The sequence below is a fragment of the Mauremys reevesii genome, linkage group 3 (assembly GCF_016161935.1).
Source record: "Mauremys reevesii isolate NIE-2019 linkage group 3, ASM1616193v1, whole genome shotgun sequence".
In the NCBI taxonomy this organism is placed as follows: Eukaryota; Metazoa; Chordata; order Testudines; family Geoemydidae; genus Mauremys; species Mauremys reevesii.
Window position 1 is genome coordinate 107,595,219 of NC_052625.1, and position 17,972 is coordinate 107,613,190.

General features: G+C 44.4%; 1 protein-coding gene across 5 annotated transcripts in view; it reads left to right on the forward strand.

The window, feature by feature from the left end:
• MAP3K5 (mitogen-activated protein kinase kinase kinase 5) overlaps nt 1-17,972 on the forward strand; it is a 180,503-nt gene that overhangs the window by 10,633 nt on the left and 151,898 nt on the right. For 2 of the 5 annotated variants that reach the window (XR_005597031.1, XM_039532596.1), the window contains exon 1: nt 8,796-9,483. The exons of 1 other annotated variant lie outside the window; for it this stretch is intronic. Coding sequence is in view for 2 of the 4 variants with exons in the window: in XM_039532596.1 (XP_039388530.1) it covers nt 9,075-9,483 (409 nt within the window). In the remaining 2 variants the exon portion in view is untranslated. Of the gene's footprint in view, nt 1-8,636; nt 9,484-17,972 lie in introns of those variants that run through there. 2 more of the 5 variants (XM_039532600.1, XM_039532598.1) reach the window with 2 other exon arrangements.

Consider the following 17,972-nt stretch of genomic DNA (forward strand, 5'->3'; position numbering starts at 1 on the left):
TTTGCAGTTGACACTAAACTGGGAGGAGTGGTAGATATGCTGGAGGGTAGGGATAGGATACAGAGGGACCTAGACAAATTAGAGGATTGGGCCAAAAGAAATCTGATGAGGTTCAAGGAGGACAAGTGCAGAATCCTGCACTTAGGACAGAATAATCCCATGCACTGCTACAGACTAGGGACCGAGTGGCTAGGTAGCAGTTCTGCAGAAAAGGACCTAAGGGTTATAATGGATGAGAAGCTGGATATGAGTCATCAGTGTGCCCTTGTTGACAAGAAGGCTAACAGCATTTTGGGCTGTATAAGTAGGGGCATTGCCAGCAGATCGATGGACATGATTATTCAGCTCTATTCGGCATTGGTGAGGCCTCATCTGGAGTACTGTGTCCAGTTTTGGGCCCCACACTACAACAAGGATGTGGAGAAATTGGAAAGAGTCCAGCGGAGGGCAACAAGAATGATTAGGGGTCTGGAGCACATGACTTAATAGGAGAGGCTGAGGGAACTAGGATTGTTCAGTCTGCAGAAGCGAAGAATGAGTGGGGATTTGATAGCTGCTTTCAACTACCTGAAAGGGGGTTCCAAAGAGGATGGATCTAGACTGTTCTCAGTGGTACCAGATGACAGAACAAGGAGTAACGGTCTCAAGTTGCAGTGGGGGAGGTTTAGGTTGGATATTAGGAAAAAACTTTTTCACTAGGAGGGCGGTGAAGCACTGGAATGCGTTACCTAGTGAGGTGGTGGAATCTCCTTCCTTAGAGGTTTTTAAGATGAGGCTTGACGAAGCCCTGGCTGGGATGATTTAGTTGAGGATTGGTCCTACTTTGAGTAGGGGGTTGGACTAGATGATATTCTGTGATTCTATGATTAGATTATCAATGAATGATGGTAAACATGAATTTCACCATATTCACATAAACCCATGAAAAATATATTCCCATCAATAATAATAGAAATTTACAGATAGCCAAAGTAAGAAAAATGCTGCTTGAGAATTTATTTGATGTAAAGATACTTTGTATATTTTGACATGTGATGTTGACAACTTGTTTGTTTTTTCAGTTTTAAAGCTTTATTTCTTTGAATCTCAATATCTATTATCATTAAACAATTATTGTTGTCTGATCCCTGATAGTTTCCTGAAACTGAGTATTTAAATTGATAAAAATAAAAAAGTTAAAAATATTGATCTGATTATTACATGTCAAAATTATAAATCAATAAAAATCAAATTCTGCCAAGCCCAATTATAAAGGGTACTCCAAGTTTTCCATTGGGACCTACTGATTGTAGATTTTAGTCTAGAACAATATGAATATATTTCATTTTTATGACCTAATTGACTATTCTTGTTTAATTAATTGCCTTTGCTTGTTTGAGATGTGATCCAAAATTCCTTGAGGTAAGACTGGATAAGTCCTTTGGGTACATCTTTCAAAACCACCCAGTCTTCCTGATTTCTATACCTGTAAATTCCTGATTTTTTTTTAATTGGACCAGACTGGACTCCACTTTTGCATGCTCCTTTTTGCTGCTTTATGAGAGAAGACTTTGTAATAAAAACTCTAATCCCAAACTTGTACAAAATCTTATGTTATCTCATGTTCTAAGACCTTATTTACACTAGAAAGGTTTTGCTAGTATAGCTATACCAGCAAACCCTTCTAGTGGAGATGCAGTTCATACTGGCCAGAGTGTTTTTGCTGGTATGTTTTATAGCAGTTCCCTCAACAAAATAAACTATGCTGACTGGCAAAATGACTTTTTTTGCTGATATAAATGTATCTATACTAGTGCTTTTGCTGGCTTAGCTATTTTGGTTAGGGGTGTGAAATACTGTTTATTTGACTCCTAGCTGATTACCACTGGCTTTGACAGCTAAATCATCTCTGTGGTTTCTGTCATAAGCTTTGTTTGTTATATTTCAAGTTACACTTCTTTACTGAACTGATAAAATCTGCCCTGACATATGACTTTTTGGATTTTAAAGTTATAGAGGTTTAGACATATGAATCATTCTTCATTGGATCAATTCTCAGTGGAAATGCAGGAAGTTTATGACTCCATTATAGAATTTTTGCTGAAAAAACTTTAACAATTCTGTCTATTAAGCCAATATTTTAGATTCTAGTCCTTTCAGGGTGATTTTTTTTAAACTTGCTATTTTATATTGTAGTGTTGGGTTTTATAAGTAAAGAACATTACATTAATGTGGGCTCTTAAAGGGCTGGCCGAGATACTGTGCTTATTTTTAAAATCTGTCATTCGCAAGAAGAATACAGAGAATAATTTGGAAATGTTATTTATTTGCATTTACAATAGCTCCCAAGGGCCACAGTCAAGATTCAGGGCCCCATTGTGCCAGGCATTGTACAAACAACAGAACAAAGAGATGGAGTCCCTGCCCTGAACATCTTACATCTAACCACTCAATCCTGCTCCCATTAGAGTCAATAAGAGTTTTGCTATTGACTTCAATGAGCCGGAGGATTCCTATACTTGGCCAGTGTGAACATATGCAAATTGTCTGGTCCAGATTATATTATTGTTCAGATAACAAGCTTATTGCTGACAATTATTTTTGAAAAATCTAACAGTTGAAAGACTAGAAAAAAGTAAATAGAGTACCTTTTTTTTTAAAGTAAAGAAGAATAATTCTGACAAATACCATTCCCTAATATAGGCCCTGATCAGAAAAGCACCTAAATTTATGATTAACTTTAAACACATGATTAGTACCAGTGAAGTCACCTCAAGAAATTCTAACAGATTGAAAGGCATGAAAATATAGCTGATTTGTCCCTATTGCATGATATTAATCTAAGTGTTTTAATTATTGTTTCAGTCAATTTAGGGTCTGATCCCACTCTAACCAAATTCAATAGATGTGTTCCCATTGATTCAGTGGGATTTGGACTGGGATTTTGTTATTAATACTAAAATAATGGGCACAGATCTATAAAATAGACCAGTGAAATAAACATGTATTTTCCTCCTTTTAGTAAATGATTTCCCTTTATATTTGACAAATGTGTTTTCACTTGTGATTCTGCATGATAGCTCAACATTTTGTAGAAACATTGCTTTGTTCTTTTTACAGATAACTTGTTATTTTTGACTATCACCCAAGTTATTAAAAAATTTTATACTGTAGATTAACTGATATTAACTTTTTCCTTTACTTGCTCTCCACTTTGTTTTCTTCCCATTTCTTTTACCCTTGTGCTATCGATCAAAGTATCTGCCACGCAAATCTTTGCCAAAAAGGGGTTGACTTGCAAAGAGCAAACAGGGTTACCAAAGTATCTCAACATTCTGGGCTGTTTCTATGTCTGTGTTATGTTTTAGAAATTAACCATTATTTTTCTGCACACATTGAAATATGAAAATTAATTCTATTTCCAAACCAACAAAACCGTACCTATTGTACTAAGAATCTTCTGCTAGCAGTCATTTCAAGACTAGCTTGTCAACCCCAAGTGCTCAGAAATAATGTCAGGCTGTAAAAAGAGGTTTCTAATAAATATCATTATTTTTAAACCCACTATAAACCAGTACAAATTATCTAGTAATTTTGTGTACAACTAACATAGATAGACCCCATGCTGCAAATGCTTAACTTTACTCACGAGTAGTCAGAGGCCTGATCCTGTGCCCACAGAAGTCAATAGCAAGGCACCTATTGACTCCAGTGTACAGGATTATGCCCCAAAAGGGTACAGGTAAGCTCATGCTTAAGTATTTGCAGGACTGGTGCTATAATTGGCTGAGCTTGCAAAGGCCTTACTCTCAACTCTGTGGCATTTCTTTGTCTAGCTCTGCTTTGATCTATAGACAATTTCAGAAGTGGTGCTGGAGGCTGTATGGCTGTGCTTAACAGCTGGCAGGGGCTCCCCCAGAATCAACAGGGTTCATCCCTTTAATGCTGAGAATGTTCCCTGGAATTTGGAATTGATCGGATGCAGTGTTTGGAAATTATTGCATTACACACAGAGAAATGCCATCAGACTGAGTGTAAGGCTTTTGCATGTATGTCCAATAACCCAAGAGTATCTAACTGGAAATCTATTTGTACTTTTTTATACTTGTTTTGTATCAACAATGAAAAACTGCTCTGAGTGAAAAGCATCATTATTGGCACTGTTCATGTTCACTTTTTGTTGTGCATTCAGTGGGAGCAATGAAAGCAGACCAGTTAGTTTCACTTTCTGTTATAGTCAGGTCCAGTGCCTGGTTCTCTTGCACTAGACTCTCTATGCTTCAATGTTTAGAGTTGCAAACAAGGCAGGGAAATGCATATATCCAAATAAATATGTATTTCTCAAAGAATTTTTCTTTTATTGAAGCTGTATTTCTATTACCTTCTTGTAGAATGTTTTTTAACTATGAAACCTGTGAGGCCTAGATATATCTGCCTCTTTAAGCAAGTCTTTTAAAAGATTCATATATATTAAAGCTTGTTTTCATAATTCAGCATTTCTGATAGTTTACAAGAAAAGGATTAAGATAAATACAAAGGTATATGTGAAAGGGAGGGAAATGTCTGTTTTAGGAGACAGACTGAGGGTACGTCTACACTACGGGATTATTCCGAATTTACATAAACCGGTTTAATAAAACAGATTGTATAAAATCAAGTCTGCGCGGCCACACTAAACACATTAAATCGGTGGTGTGCGTCCACGGTCCGAGGCTAGCATCGACTTCTGGAGCATTGCACTGTGGGTAGCTATTCCGTAGCTATCCCATAGTTCCCGCAGCCTCCCCCCCCCCCCCTTTGAATTTCCAGGTTGAGATCCCAGTGCCTGATGCGGCAAAAATCATTGTCGCGGGTGGTTCTGGGTAAATGTCGTCAGTCACTCCTTCCGCTGGGAAAGCAACGGCAGACAAGCATTTCATGCCTTTTTTTCCCTGGATTGCCCTGGCAGATGCCATAGCATGGCAATCATGGAGCCTGTTTCGCCTTTTGTGACTGTCACCGTATGTGTACTAGATGCCGCTCACAGAGGCGATTCAGCAGCGCTACACAGCAGCATGCTTTTGCATGATAGCAGAGATGGTTATCAGCCATATTGTACCATCTACCATACCATAAATTGGTAATAAGATGGGCACGGCTACCAGTCCTTTTGCACTGTTCCATTTGCTGCTGTCATAAGTGCCCCTGGCTGCTCTTAGCCAGGGGCGCAAAAGCCAAAATTGGGAATGACTCCCTGAGTCAATCCCTCCTTTTTGGTATCTAAAAATAGAATCAGTCCTGCCTAGAATATGGGCAAGTGTACTAGAGAACCACTGTATCAGAGAACCAGAGAGCACAGCTGCTCTGTGTCAGATCCTGCATAGATTATGAGCTGTATGCTATTCACAGGGGGTGCTTCTGCAACAACCCCACCTGTTCATTCCATTCTTCCCCAGCCTTCCTGGGCTACCATAACATTGTCCCCCCACTTGTGTGATGAAGTAATAAAGAATGCAGGAATACTTGTTAGTGAGAAATGAGTGGAAGGCAGCCTCCAGTTGCTATGATAGTCCACATAGGACATTAAGGAGTGTGGAGGAGAGGAGCCCAGCATCCCTCTGCTAGTCCAGGGGCAATTGAATCTTTTCTTTACACATGAAGGGTGGGGGCTGATGAAGCTCAGCCCCCTGTTGCTATGATGATGATGGTTATCAGCCATATTGTACCATCTACCAGGAAAAATTAGGGCCAGGCGCCCTTGATCGACCTGACGGATGCTAGTCGGCATGGTTACCAGTCCTTTTGCACTGCCCCATGTGCCAATAGGCTGATGATGACGATGGGTATCAGTCTTATTGTACCATCAGCCACCCATGGCGGGGGGGGGGGCAAGGATGTTGGTGTTGAGTGCTGCACCATCGCGTCTATCTGCAGCATTCAGTAAAGATAGGGTGACATGTAAAAGAGTCAAGACAGGATTGTTTTCCCTTTCACTTCTGGGGGTGGGTGCGTAAATTGCCTAGCTATGCCCTGACCCACCGCGGACACTGTTTTTGACCCTAGAAGCATTTGGAGCTCAGCCAAGAATGCAAATGCTTTTCAGAGACTGCAGGAACTGTGGGATAGCTTGAGTCCTCCAGTCCATGAGCGTCCATTTGATTCTTTGGCTTTCCGTTACGCTTGCCACGCAGCAGTGCGCTGAGTCCCTGCTATGGCATCTGTCTGGAGATATTTAAAAAATGATTTTGAATTTCGTCTTCTGTAACGGAGCGCTGATAGAACAGATTTGCCTGCCCTTACAGCGATCATGTCCGCATCGTCCATGCTGGAGCTCTTTCTTTATTTTGATTTTTAACTGCATCACCACCCGTGCTGATCGGAGCTCCACGCTGGGCAAACAGGAAATATTCAAAAGTTTGCGGGGCTTTTCCTGTCTACCTGGCCACTGCATCCGAGTTCAGATTGCTGTCCAGAGCGGTCAGTGGTGCACTGTGGGATACCACCCGGAGGCCAATACCGTCGATCTGCGGCCACACTAACCCCAATCCGATATGTTAATACCGATATTAGCGCTACTCCTCTCGTTAGGGAGGAGTACAGAAACCGGTTTAAAGAGCCCTTTATATCGATATAAAGGGCCTCTTAGTGTGGACGGGTGTGGCGTTAAATCGGTTTTACGCTCCTAAAACCGGTTTAAACGCGTAGTGTAGACCAGGCTTGAGCCAACTCAAAGATGTCAGGTAGAAAAGGCTGATGTTCATTAGCTTTTCCTTTTTTCCAAAGCTGAAATGAGCGGTGTTACCAGATGATACATGTGTTGTGTGACGGGATATTTGGACATATGTAGGACTAGAAGGGTTAGATATTTATCAGTAAATATTGATTTCACTGTACACAAATACACATCCCGAAACAAATATTTTCATCCATACTGACCAAAATTTACAGAACGGCAATATAAGAAAAATATTGCTTGAGAACATGATTTACTTTGTCAATGTCACATTAAAACATGCAATCTGTGTTTTCATGGTTATAAACCAAATTCATGGTCCACTTTGGTCAATTTCATGGTCATAGGATTTAAAAAATTGTAAATTGCATGATTTCAGCTATTTAAATCTGAAATTTCATGGTGGTGTAATTGTAGGGATCTTGACCCAAAAAGGAGCTGTGGATGGGGTGGGGTGCAGTACTGCTACCCTTACTTCTGTGCTGTTGCTGGCAGCAGCACTGCCTTCAGAGCTGGGTAGCTGGAGAGCAGTGGCTGCTGGCCAGGATCCCAGCTCTGAAGGCAGCACCATTGCCAGCAGCAGCACAGAAGTAAGGATGGCATGGTATGGTATGGCCTCCTCTACTTCTGTACTGCTGCCTGTACAGCTGGATCATCAGTCAGCAGCTGCCATTCTCTGGCTGCCGAGCTCTGAAGGCAGTACTGAGGGTGGCATGGTATGGTATTACCACCGTTACTTTTGTGCTGGTGGTGGCAGGGTGCTGCCTTCAGAGCTTGGCATCTGGTCAATAGTTGCCACGCTCCAGCTGCCCAGTTCTGAAGGCAGTGCAGAAGGGTAGCAATACCACAACCCCCTCTAAAAAAACCATGTGATCCCCCTGCAACTCTCTTTTGGGTCAGGACCTCCAATTTGATAAATGCTGGTCTCCTCCATGAAATCTGTATAGAACAGGGGAAAAGCACACAAAAGATCAAATTTCACAGGGGGAGACCAGATTTCACAGTCTGTGATGTGTTTTTCGTGGCTGTGAATTTGGTATGGCCAGGGCCGGCTCCAGGCACCAGCATTCCAAGCAGGTGCTTGGAGTGGCAATCTGCAAGGGGCAGCAGTCTGTGTGTTTTTGCCCCCAAGCAGCGCACCGAATTGCCGCCGCGGACAGCGGGAGCAGTCCATGTGCCGTTAGGGTGGCACGGGCATTTCTGCGGGGGCAATTTGGCGGCAGCTTCTGTCTTTAGCCGGAAGACAGAAGCTGCACTGCCGCGGACAGCTGAACATAGAAGTTGCTGCCGAATTGCCGCTGCCGCGGAAATGCACAAGCCGCCCTGACAGCACACGACTGCCCCTGCCGTCCCTGGCGGCAATTTGGCACGCTGCTTGGGGCGGCAAAAACAGTAGAGCTGGCCCTGGGTATGGCCCTAGTTATCAGCTTTCACTTTTTGAATCTCACCATATACTATTAAATAATTATTGGCTGACTCCCTCCCATAAATTTCCTACAGCTGAAAACTTACATTGATACATATAAAATAATAGGATCCACTGAAATAATTATTAAAAAAAAATCAAATGCAGCCTAAGGAAGGTCTGTTGAGGAGCACCGCCCCCCCCCGACAAATCCAAAGGCGCAAGCACAGACTGGAGCAGCAGAGAGCGCTGTGCAAAGAAGAAGCGAATCAACCGCTGGTACGAGCCCAAGAACGAACCTGCGACGTTTCGCACCCAACCCTGCCTAAAGTTTGGCGCGGCTCTGAGCACTCAGCGCAGGAATGCGGCTCTTTATAGTCCTGGGCAAGGGGCGGGAATAAGGGAGGAGCCGGGCAGCTCTGGGCTGGTGCTCGCTCTGCGGTCGCAGCCATAGCTGGCTCAAGCGGCGATCCCCAGTAGCAGCAGCAGCGGCAATCCCACAAGTGGTTTGTGCGCTGCCGCTGCAGGAGGAGCTGATCGGAGCGCCCGGCCCAGCGGCGGGGCAGCCAGTCCGCCGGAGGGAGCTGCGCTGCGCTGCGCTGGCGGCGAGAGGCGAAGGAGGAGCGGGCGAAGAAGTGCAGTGACTTCGGGGAGAGGCTGTGCCCGGCTGCCAGCGGAGCCGCTCGCCAGGTGCTCACTTCCCTGCAGGTGAAGCCAGCCCAGCCCGGCGCGCAATGGTGCCCTTGGCAGGCACCCGGCGGGACTGCGCTGCCCTCCCGGCTCGGCGAGACCTCGGCAGCTGCTAAGCCGGGACCGTCTCCGCTTTCCCCGCCCAGCGGCGGGCTGCAGGGCTCGGAGCCTCCGGCGGCGAGGGACAGGGCGGCCGGGCGAGCCCGGCGGGCGGCGCAGCATGGCAGCTGCTTAGCCCCGGCGAGCGGCAGCTGCAGAGCCGGGGACGCGGCGCGGGGCTCCGCAGGGATGAGCGACAGCAGCGAGGGGATCAGCTTCTCGGTGCCCAGCCCGCCGGGCGGCGGCTGCCTGCACGAGGAGGGGGTCAGCCGGAGAGCGCCGGGGGCAGACGGGGGCGCCCGCAGCCTCCTCCCCGCCCCGGCCGCGCCGCCAGCCGGCACCTACTGGAACGAGGACAGCGGCGCTGCCTGCCCAGTGGCGGGGACCGGAGCCCGGGCCAAGGGCGGCTGCACCAGGAGGACCACGGTGTGCTACGTGATCAACGAGGAGAGCCAGGGGCTCCTGGTGGCGGCGGAGAGCGGGGCCCTGCAGAGCCTGCGGGAAGCGTGCGAGGCGGTCGGGGCCTCCCTGGAGACCTTGCACTTCGCCAAGCTGGACTTCGGGGAGACCGCGGTGCTGGACCGCTTCTACAACGCAGGTGAGCGGCGGCGGCCCCTACCCATCGCCTCTCGCGCTGCTTCCTGCCCCTTCTCTCGCTCGCCTTCCCCCGGGCAGCAGCCCCTCAGCCCCAGCGGGCGCCCCGGTGTCGCTGGCTGGCGTGGGCCCTAGCTCCCTGCTTCCTGTGGGAGCCACTGCCAGGGCTCTGCTTCGCGCTCTCAAAGAGCGGTGGGATGTTTCTGTCACCTACTCGACTACCTGTTTTCCTGGGTGTGACATTCTGGGGTGCAACCCAGACCAGTGAGGGGCTGTGCCACCCCTGTGCTGGGGCTGACCGGAGTTCTTAGCTAACATACCACATGTGATCCATATCGGACATAAGTCTGACCCAACTGGTGTCATGTGTCAGTTACTACTTCTAGCACTCATTTCACGTTTTCTTCAGTGGAGTCAACTCAGTTCAATGGCACTTCATTGGGATGGCATGCTGTACAAACCTTACCACAGTGTGGGCAAAAGACAGACTCCCCACAAGTGATTTATAGGGGTAGGTGCATCCCACTCAGACTGGGTTACACACTGTGTTTGAGGTTCCGTTCCCTGGACCATCCGTCATCCCTGGCCACTCCTGAACTGGTGGCAGGTTGCTATGTAGCGCAATGCCATTTCTTCCCTTTTCTTATAGGGTCAGGCCCAGTTTTTCCTAGCAGATGTTTTCTATGATTCCTGACAGTTTGAGGAAATACCTTTCTCACACTTCCTGGTAGTTAGGACATTGGAGTAGAAAGTGTGTCACTGTTTCACTCTGCCACATTAGCTGGTAAGTGGCTCCTCTCCTTTTAGTCAGTGCCCCCCAGTTTTCTCCTCTAGTCATTGATTCTGTATTAGGTGAGCGCCTGCCTGAGTTTTGTATATTCCGCTGGGGTGGAGTCAATAGGGCTCTGGATGGGAATCAGGGTCCACTCGATGTAACTATATGATCAGGGCCTTATGTAATAGTTTAATTTTTACAAAGCTTTTCTTTCTTGGTGTTTTTATTCTTTTATTGAGCTATCACGTGGCAGTATAGTTTAAAACAGATTCTTGGACATGCTTGTGGTTTGTTCCATGTCTTGACAGAGAGCTTATTTCTTGGACCACCATCTCTTTCGCTGGTACTGAAATAATATCCCTCAGGCCAACACATTGTTTACTTGGAAAAAAAAATAGCTAAAATACATTAAATAGTTTCCTTTAATGTGATTTGGGGGAAAAGAAGGAGGAACTAATAATATTAAGCCAGCTCTCGACGAACCACCAGGCAGTGCTCTTTGGAGCACTGGTTGTTTACAGAGCACAATTTAAAATATCCATATAGTGTGTTTTGACTATTGCTTCCGCTACTGTACCAGGGCACACTGGGCCTGATTTTCAAAGGTGCTGAGCTCCTGCAGTTCCCATTTACTTCAGCTGGAGCTCAGAACTTTTGAAAATTAGGTCCAGTGTGAATATTTCAACAATTCCTTTGTGCTGAACCAAAATTTGGGATAGTCTTTATATTTGTATGCTTGAAAGTGTATACGTTATATATCAATTGCATAAAACATTCATGACAGATGGGATTAAACAGAACTATGTATATAGAGTAAAACAGTTGCCAAGAAAGTCCCTGAACTTCATGCTCTACCATGATTTACCTACAGTTGCAGTAGCAAATTTGAAACTATTTGACTTGCTGGCAGTGTGTACAGTAAACTATCTGCTACAATCAGCCTGGCTTCACTGACAAAAAAGATTTGCATATACAAGGCCATCCGGAGCTTCTTGTTATCAAATGGGTAAGGTAAATGGGGGGAATAGCAACGGCCTATCAGAGTCATAAAGACTTTATAGAACCAGAATGATCATGTTAAATGCTCTTTTCCTCTTATTTTACAAAAGGAGGGAGCAGTCTTTCTGTGAGAGAATTTGGAGCTGAGTTTTGACCACGTCTGTATGTGTTTGGAACATGTTAGCTAAAACGTTTACAATAACTTTTTTTTTCTTCTTCTTCTTCTTTTTTTTTAACCAATGCAGTAACAGCAGGTATCAGTAATTCCCTCTGCTTCTGCAAGTAGAGGTAAGATGATACCTACATATTCTGGCTGGATGGTGTGCCACTTCCACTGCATGCTGTCTTATACATACATGTATGTGCACATGCACACACATCGTTTCTTTGCAAGCCCCGCCACACAGGCTTTGGTGGGTGGTGGCAGGGCCTGCAGTAACTTGTGTGGCCTCCACTCCATCCTATGGAACCTGGACTTGAAGGGAGCTCAGAGACAGTGGCAGTTGGCTGCCAGAGGAGTTGTGGTATCAAATGGCAGTAGGGAGGCAAAAAGGTTCCACGTAGACCCCTTTTGTCTCCATGTGCTGATAAAGAGGCACTATAGGGTTTGGGTATCAAAACAACCTGCTACACTGGAGTGGGTAAAACCTTGGAGTTGCCACTCAGTTGCTCAGCTTATTCCCTTGTAGGACTATCAAGAGATTCCAGTATTTATGATTATAGAATGATAATTTAACTTTCCCTTCAGCCTCATGTGCCTGCATCAGGTTTTCAGATTCAGATTATATTAGGTTTAGCATCAGAATTTCAGGATAGAAACTCTTGTGATGAAAGATCAGACTCGAAAGTGAGCGCCTTTAGTTCTGGCAGTTGGAACTCTGGCATATAATAGCATAATTGCACACTTAAGTAATGCATCTTTTGCTTGCTTATTTCACTGGCTTTTGAACAAAAGCTATATAAATGTAAAAACCTTGCTTTTCTTTCATTGGCATTATTTATATGAATTTAATCAAAGTACTGTGAAATATACCATGTCATTCTGCCTCTATATCGGGGTGGGCAAACTATGGCCTGCGGGCTGAATCCGGCCCCTCAGGGCTTTGGATCCGGCCTGTGGGATTGCCCCCCGTGGCACCGTGGGCCCTGCGCCGCTCTCAGAAGCGGCCAGCACAACTCCGGCCTCTGGGCTGGGGGGCAGAGGGCTCTGTATGTTGTCCTTGCCTCCAGGCACTGCCCCCCCACAGCTCCCATTGGCCGGGAATGGGGAACCACAGCCAATGGGACCTTTGGAGGAGGTACCTGGAGGCGCGGCAAGGGCAGCGCATGCAGGGAGCCTGCCCTGGCCCACCCGGTGCATGCCGCTGCCACCCTGGAGCTGCTTCAGGTAAGCGATACCAGGCCTGAGCCCAAACCCTGCCTGCACCCTGCCCCCCAACTCCCTGCCCTAAGCCCCCTGCCTGCACCTTGCACCCCTCCTGCACCCTAACTCCCTGCCCGGAGCCCCCTCGTACATCTCGCACCCCTCCTGAACCCCAATCCCCTGCCCTCAGCCCCCTGCCACACCCCTCTTGCACCCCAATCCCCTGCCCTGAGCCCTCTCCCACAGTTCACACTCCTCGTGTACCCCTGCCCTGAGCCCCCTCCTGCACTCTGTACCCCTCCTGCACCCCAACCCCCTTCCCTGAGCCCCCTTATACACCCCGCAACCGTCCTCTGCCCCAATCCCTTGCCCTGAGCCCTTCCTGCACACCACATTCACTCCCGCACCCCGTACTTCCTCCCACACCCCAACCCCTTGCCCCGGCCCTGCATACAATTTCCCCACCCAGATATGGCCCTCTCTAACTTAATTTATTTAAAAAAAATAGCTCAAAAAATCTTAGGTTTACTAACTAATTCAGTTAGTAGGTGTCTGCTATCTAGACGCACTTATGAAAGATAGGAATGGGAGACCCCACAAATGAAGCCCTGCTTAATGCTCTGCTCAGATGCCCATCCCCCCATCTCTATGGAATGTGGTCTCTGAACTTTTCTGGAGTACACCATCTTATGTATCAGCCTCTGGATGCAAGGTGTCTAATAATTTGAAGCTGCAACAATCAGTAGCTTTTGGGAAGGCTCTTGGGGTTTTTACTTTTCTCACTGAAAATCTCCTAGCTGCTGCCAAGGGAAGGAAATGTTTCTGCCTTTGTATGCCTCCTTCAGAGCCTCTGGGTTACTGCCAAGGGAGGTGGCTTTATTTTTCTTGTCCTTATCTAGCCCTACTACTATGAGACTTCTTTTCTTCCGGAAGAATTCCAGCTGCAGCTTGCTGCTCTTATAGCTTTTCCAGTTAGCATGAAATTGACATGATTATTGACAATTTCAATGACCTCTACATGGGTTAGAATAGCAGCCATGAAATTGACTAGATTTGTTAATTTCACTCTGCTACCCTTTGGCAAAACCAGCAAAGGCACAGAAGTATTCTGTCTGGGGACAGGAAGAGAAGATGTCAACACTTTGACTTGAAACATTATCTTCGCAACAATAAAGGGTAGCAATGTGATTGCCTTGTACATTGTTGGTGTTATCTAACTAGTCAACAATTAATGAAGCTTAATTTATTGCAATTACTGAATGGGCCTAAAATTCTGTCAGAATTAAAATGAAGAAGTAATGAAAGGAAGCTGGTTGAACAATTCAGGCATGAAATTTAGGTTTAGTGTAAAAGATTTTTTATTAATTATAGTTGGTCAAATCCTGGTTTCACTGAAGTGAACAGGAGTTTTGTTATTGACTTCAGTGGGGCTAGGATTTGGCCTGATACAAATACAATTTTTTTTATTCTTCTCCTGCTCCCAATTTAAATGATATATTATGGAGAATTGAACATTCCCTTTCACTGTGTTAAACCCAGTGACAGCAGCATTGAGCTGGTGTGCACGAGAACATAATCAGACTATCTTCATTGTCTGAAAGAAAGAAATAAAAATGGCAGGAAGCAATGTAAATAGGGGGAATGAAAGGCAGGAGGACTCAGGACAAAAACGAATTAGACTTAAAATGATGTGATTTTCATATGGGACTGTGTTCTTTGTATTTAAAGGGATACTATCAACTTAAATTTGGCCTAAAATATAGTAGTGCTTGAAACCTACACCTTGCACCACTAAGACTTTGAAAATGAAACTGTTTTAACTGATATTTTTTTCATTGCTCAAGCTGAGAAAGGGGCAAAGAGCATACGTACATTGTGACAAGTAAGATGTTTTCAATTTACCCCCCCCCCCCCTCCACTTTTCCTTGGGAAGTCATCTAGTCCAATTCCCTGCACTCATGGCAGGACTAAGTAGTACCTGGCAGGTGTTTGTCTAACCTGCTCTTAAAAATCTCCAGTGTTGGAGATTCCACAACCTCCTTAGGCAATTTATTCCAGTGCTCAGCTCCCTTGACAGTTAGGAACTTTTTCCTAATGTTCAACCTAAGCAACCCTTGCTGTAATTTAAGCTTTTTGTCCTATCCTTAGAGGTTAAGGAGAACAATTTTTTGCCCTCCTCCTCGTAACAATTTTTTATTTACTTGAAAACTGTTATCACAGGGGTCAGCAGCCTTTCAGAAGTGGTGTGCCGAGTCTTCATTTATTCACTCTAATTTAAGGTTTCGCATGCTAGTAATACATTTTAACGTTTTTAGAAGGTCTCTTTCTATAAGTCTATAATATGTAACTAAACTATTGTATGTAAAGTAAATAAGGTTTTTAAAATGTTTAAGAAGTTTCATTTAAAATTAAATTAAAATGCAGAGCCCCCCAGCCCGGTGGCCAGGACCTGGGCAGTGTGAGTACCACTGAAAATCAGCTCACGTGCCACCTTCGGCACACATGCCATAGGTTGCCTACCCCTGTGTTATGTCCCCTCTCAGTTTTCTCTTCTCTAGACTAAACAAACCCAGTTTTTTCAATCTTCCCTCATAGGTCATGTTTTCTAGACCTTTAATTATTTTTGTTGCTCTTCTCTGGACTTCCTCCAATTTGTCCACATCTTTCCTGAAATGTGGTGCCCAGAACTGGACACAATACTCCAGTTGAAGCCTAATCAGCTTGGAGTAGAGGGAAGAATGACTTCTCATGTCTTGCTTAAATGCTTCTGCTGATACATCCCAGAATTATGTTTGCTTTTCTTGCAACAGTGTTACACTGTTGACTCATATTTAGCTTGGGATCCACTATGACCCTCAGGTCCCTTTCTGCAGTACTTCTTCCTAGGCAGTCATTTCCCATTTTGTTTGTGTACAACTGATTGAGCCTTCCTAAGTGGAGTAATTGTATTTGTCCGTATTGAATTTCACCGTATTTACTTCAGACCATTTCTCCAGTTTGTGTAGCTAGTTTTGAAATTTAATCCTATCCTCCAAAGCACTTGCAATCCCTCCCATCTTGGTATCATCTGCAAACTTTATATGTGTACTCTTTTTATGCCATTATCTAAATCACTGATGAAGATATTAAACAGAACCAGACTCACAACTGATCCCTGTGGAACCCCATTCGATATACCTGTCCAGATTGACTGTAAACCACTGATAAGTGCTCTCAGGGAACTGTTTTCCAACCATTTATGCACCCACCTTATAGTAGCTCCATCTAGGTTGTGTTTCCTTAGTTTGGTTATATAATGTAGGTAAAGAAACTTGTATGTAATATATGTAAAGAAACTTGCTTACATCATGATTTTTAATTTTGAGAGATTCTCTTTAAAATATATAATGTATGAAAATGGTGCAATCTGACAGAAAGGACTGAACAGAAAACAACCTATTGGAGTCAACGGGCCAGTTATGTGAATAAAGAAGAAGTCACCTGTGTCAGTAAGGACTAAGATCCTGATCCGCAAAGGTATTTAGGTTCTCAACTCCCAATGAGAGTTAATACCTGAATACCTTTGAGGATTTTTGCCTAATTCTCTGAGCAGAGATTTGGAAGATCAGGCCTCTGATCATTTTGGGGGTAATACTCCTCACAAATAATGTGCTACATCCAAATCAACTGTAATTTTAAGCAGGAGATTTTATTTAGGGTAACATTGTTTCTTAATGGCTTGTCTTGGCCTTTTAGAATAGTTTGAATTTTAGGTGATCTCTGATGTAGTTTCACTTCTGCACTGTCACTTATCACTCCCACTGAGAACCTGGAGGAATATTAAGTGGCATCCAGTGTCAGAAGTAAACACCAATCATCAGCGCTACATGCACAATAGCACTTTTACTCAGTCTTGTTCTGCCATCTTTGCCTAGCATTCCACTGAAGTTGGTAAGTGCTGGGACGCTAGCACTGTCTACACCCAGCAAGTGAGTTTTAACTGCATATACCTGAAGCATTCAAGCAGCTTCAGCATTCCTCCTTACTCAGGCTAAGTTCCTTTTTATTTTAGCAGGAGCTTTGCTTGAGTAATGAGTGCCAAATCAGCCTTAATAGCTATACAATGAGTATTTGGGAACAGTACGTAGTATTGAGGTTACCATTTTCCTCACCACCACCACCACCCAAAAAAATCAGATTTTGAAATCAGTCTGATCTCCTGCAAAACACAGACATATTATGATGTGTATTTGGACTAATACCTGGGAGTGAGTAGCTGAATTATGGATTCAGGTTGCCTAGAAAGACCACATTCAAACTAGATTAAAGCAGTGTTGCATTACTGTAGTTGAGTTACACCAAGTTCTCTTCATTCAGCTTAATTGCCAAGCAGTTCAGAAGTACTTCACGAATTAAAAGATGAAGGCATACACAAATACGGGTAAAATCAACAAACAATAAGATGGAGAAATATCAATATATAAACCAAAAATGCAGTATACCAGCATAGGTGTTCCAAATGATCCTTTTTAAACTAAAAAGGAAATTTGAAGAAAATGAAATAATTATGCATTATAACGGCCAGATCTCAGCACCTAGAGATCCCATTGACTACAATGGGGTATATGAGTGCTCAGCGCATTTCTGAAAATCAGGCAATAATTGAGTAGACCAGCCACGGCGTATATCTAGCTCATGTAAATGACTCATTTAGTCTTGCTTACATATTTATTTTAGAAGACTGAAAATTAGGATTGATTGTTGGCTGTGGAACTCTTTACACAGTCACTTATTATTACACATGTTGCATAAGAACAAACGCCTCACAGTCTAGCTGAATGAAGAGCAAAATGTAAACAAAGAGCATACAAAGAAAAACAGATAAAATTCAGTAATCTAAGGGATCAGGCCTGCTCCTGCATGCTCTCCGTGAATGAAAGTTCCTCAAAGTCGAGGTGAGGTCTGAGTGCAGAGTGCTTGCGCTATCAGGCCCATCATTAGAAACCCAGGTGAGGAAATGTGCTTGGCCTAATGCAGTTTCCTTTACATTGATGGGACAATTTCCTAAATTTGTATTTTAAAATCACTGCAGAGTAGGGCTAAATATTCACTTGATTAGCAAAATAAGTTGGGTAGATGTGCTGAAAGCAATTTGGTTTTGTTATTATTGGGGGGGTGGGAAAGGTCTTTCAAAAATGCTTTTATAAAAATACTTTATACTCTAAAGATAAGTACTATGTACTGTCCTTGGATTGGGATGGTGAGAAGTCTTAGAGGTCCTTGTGCACAAGCCAAAAACAAACTGAAGGGGGTTAGGAAGAAACTTCCCTGAGGGACAGGTTTTTCCATTATGGTCCATGATGGGGTTTCTTCAAGT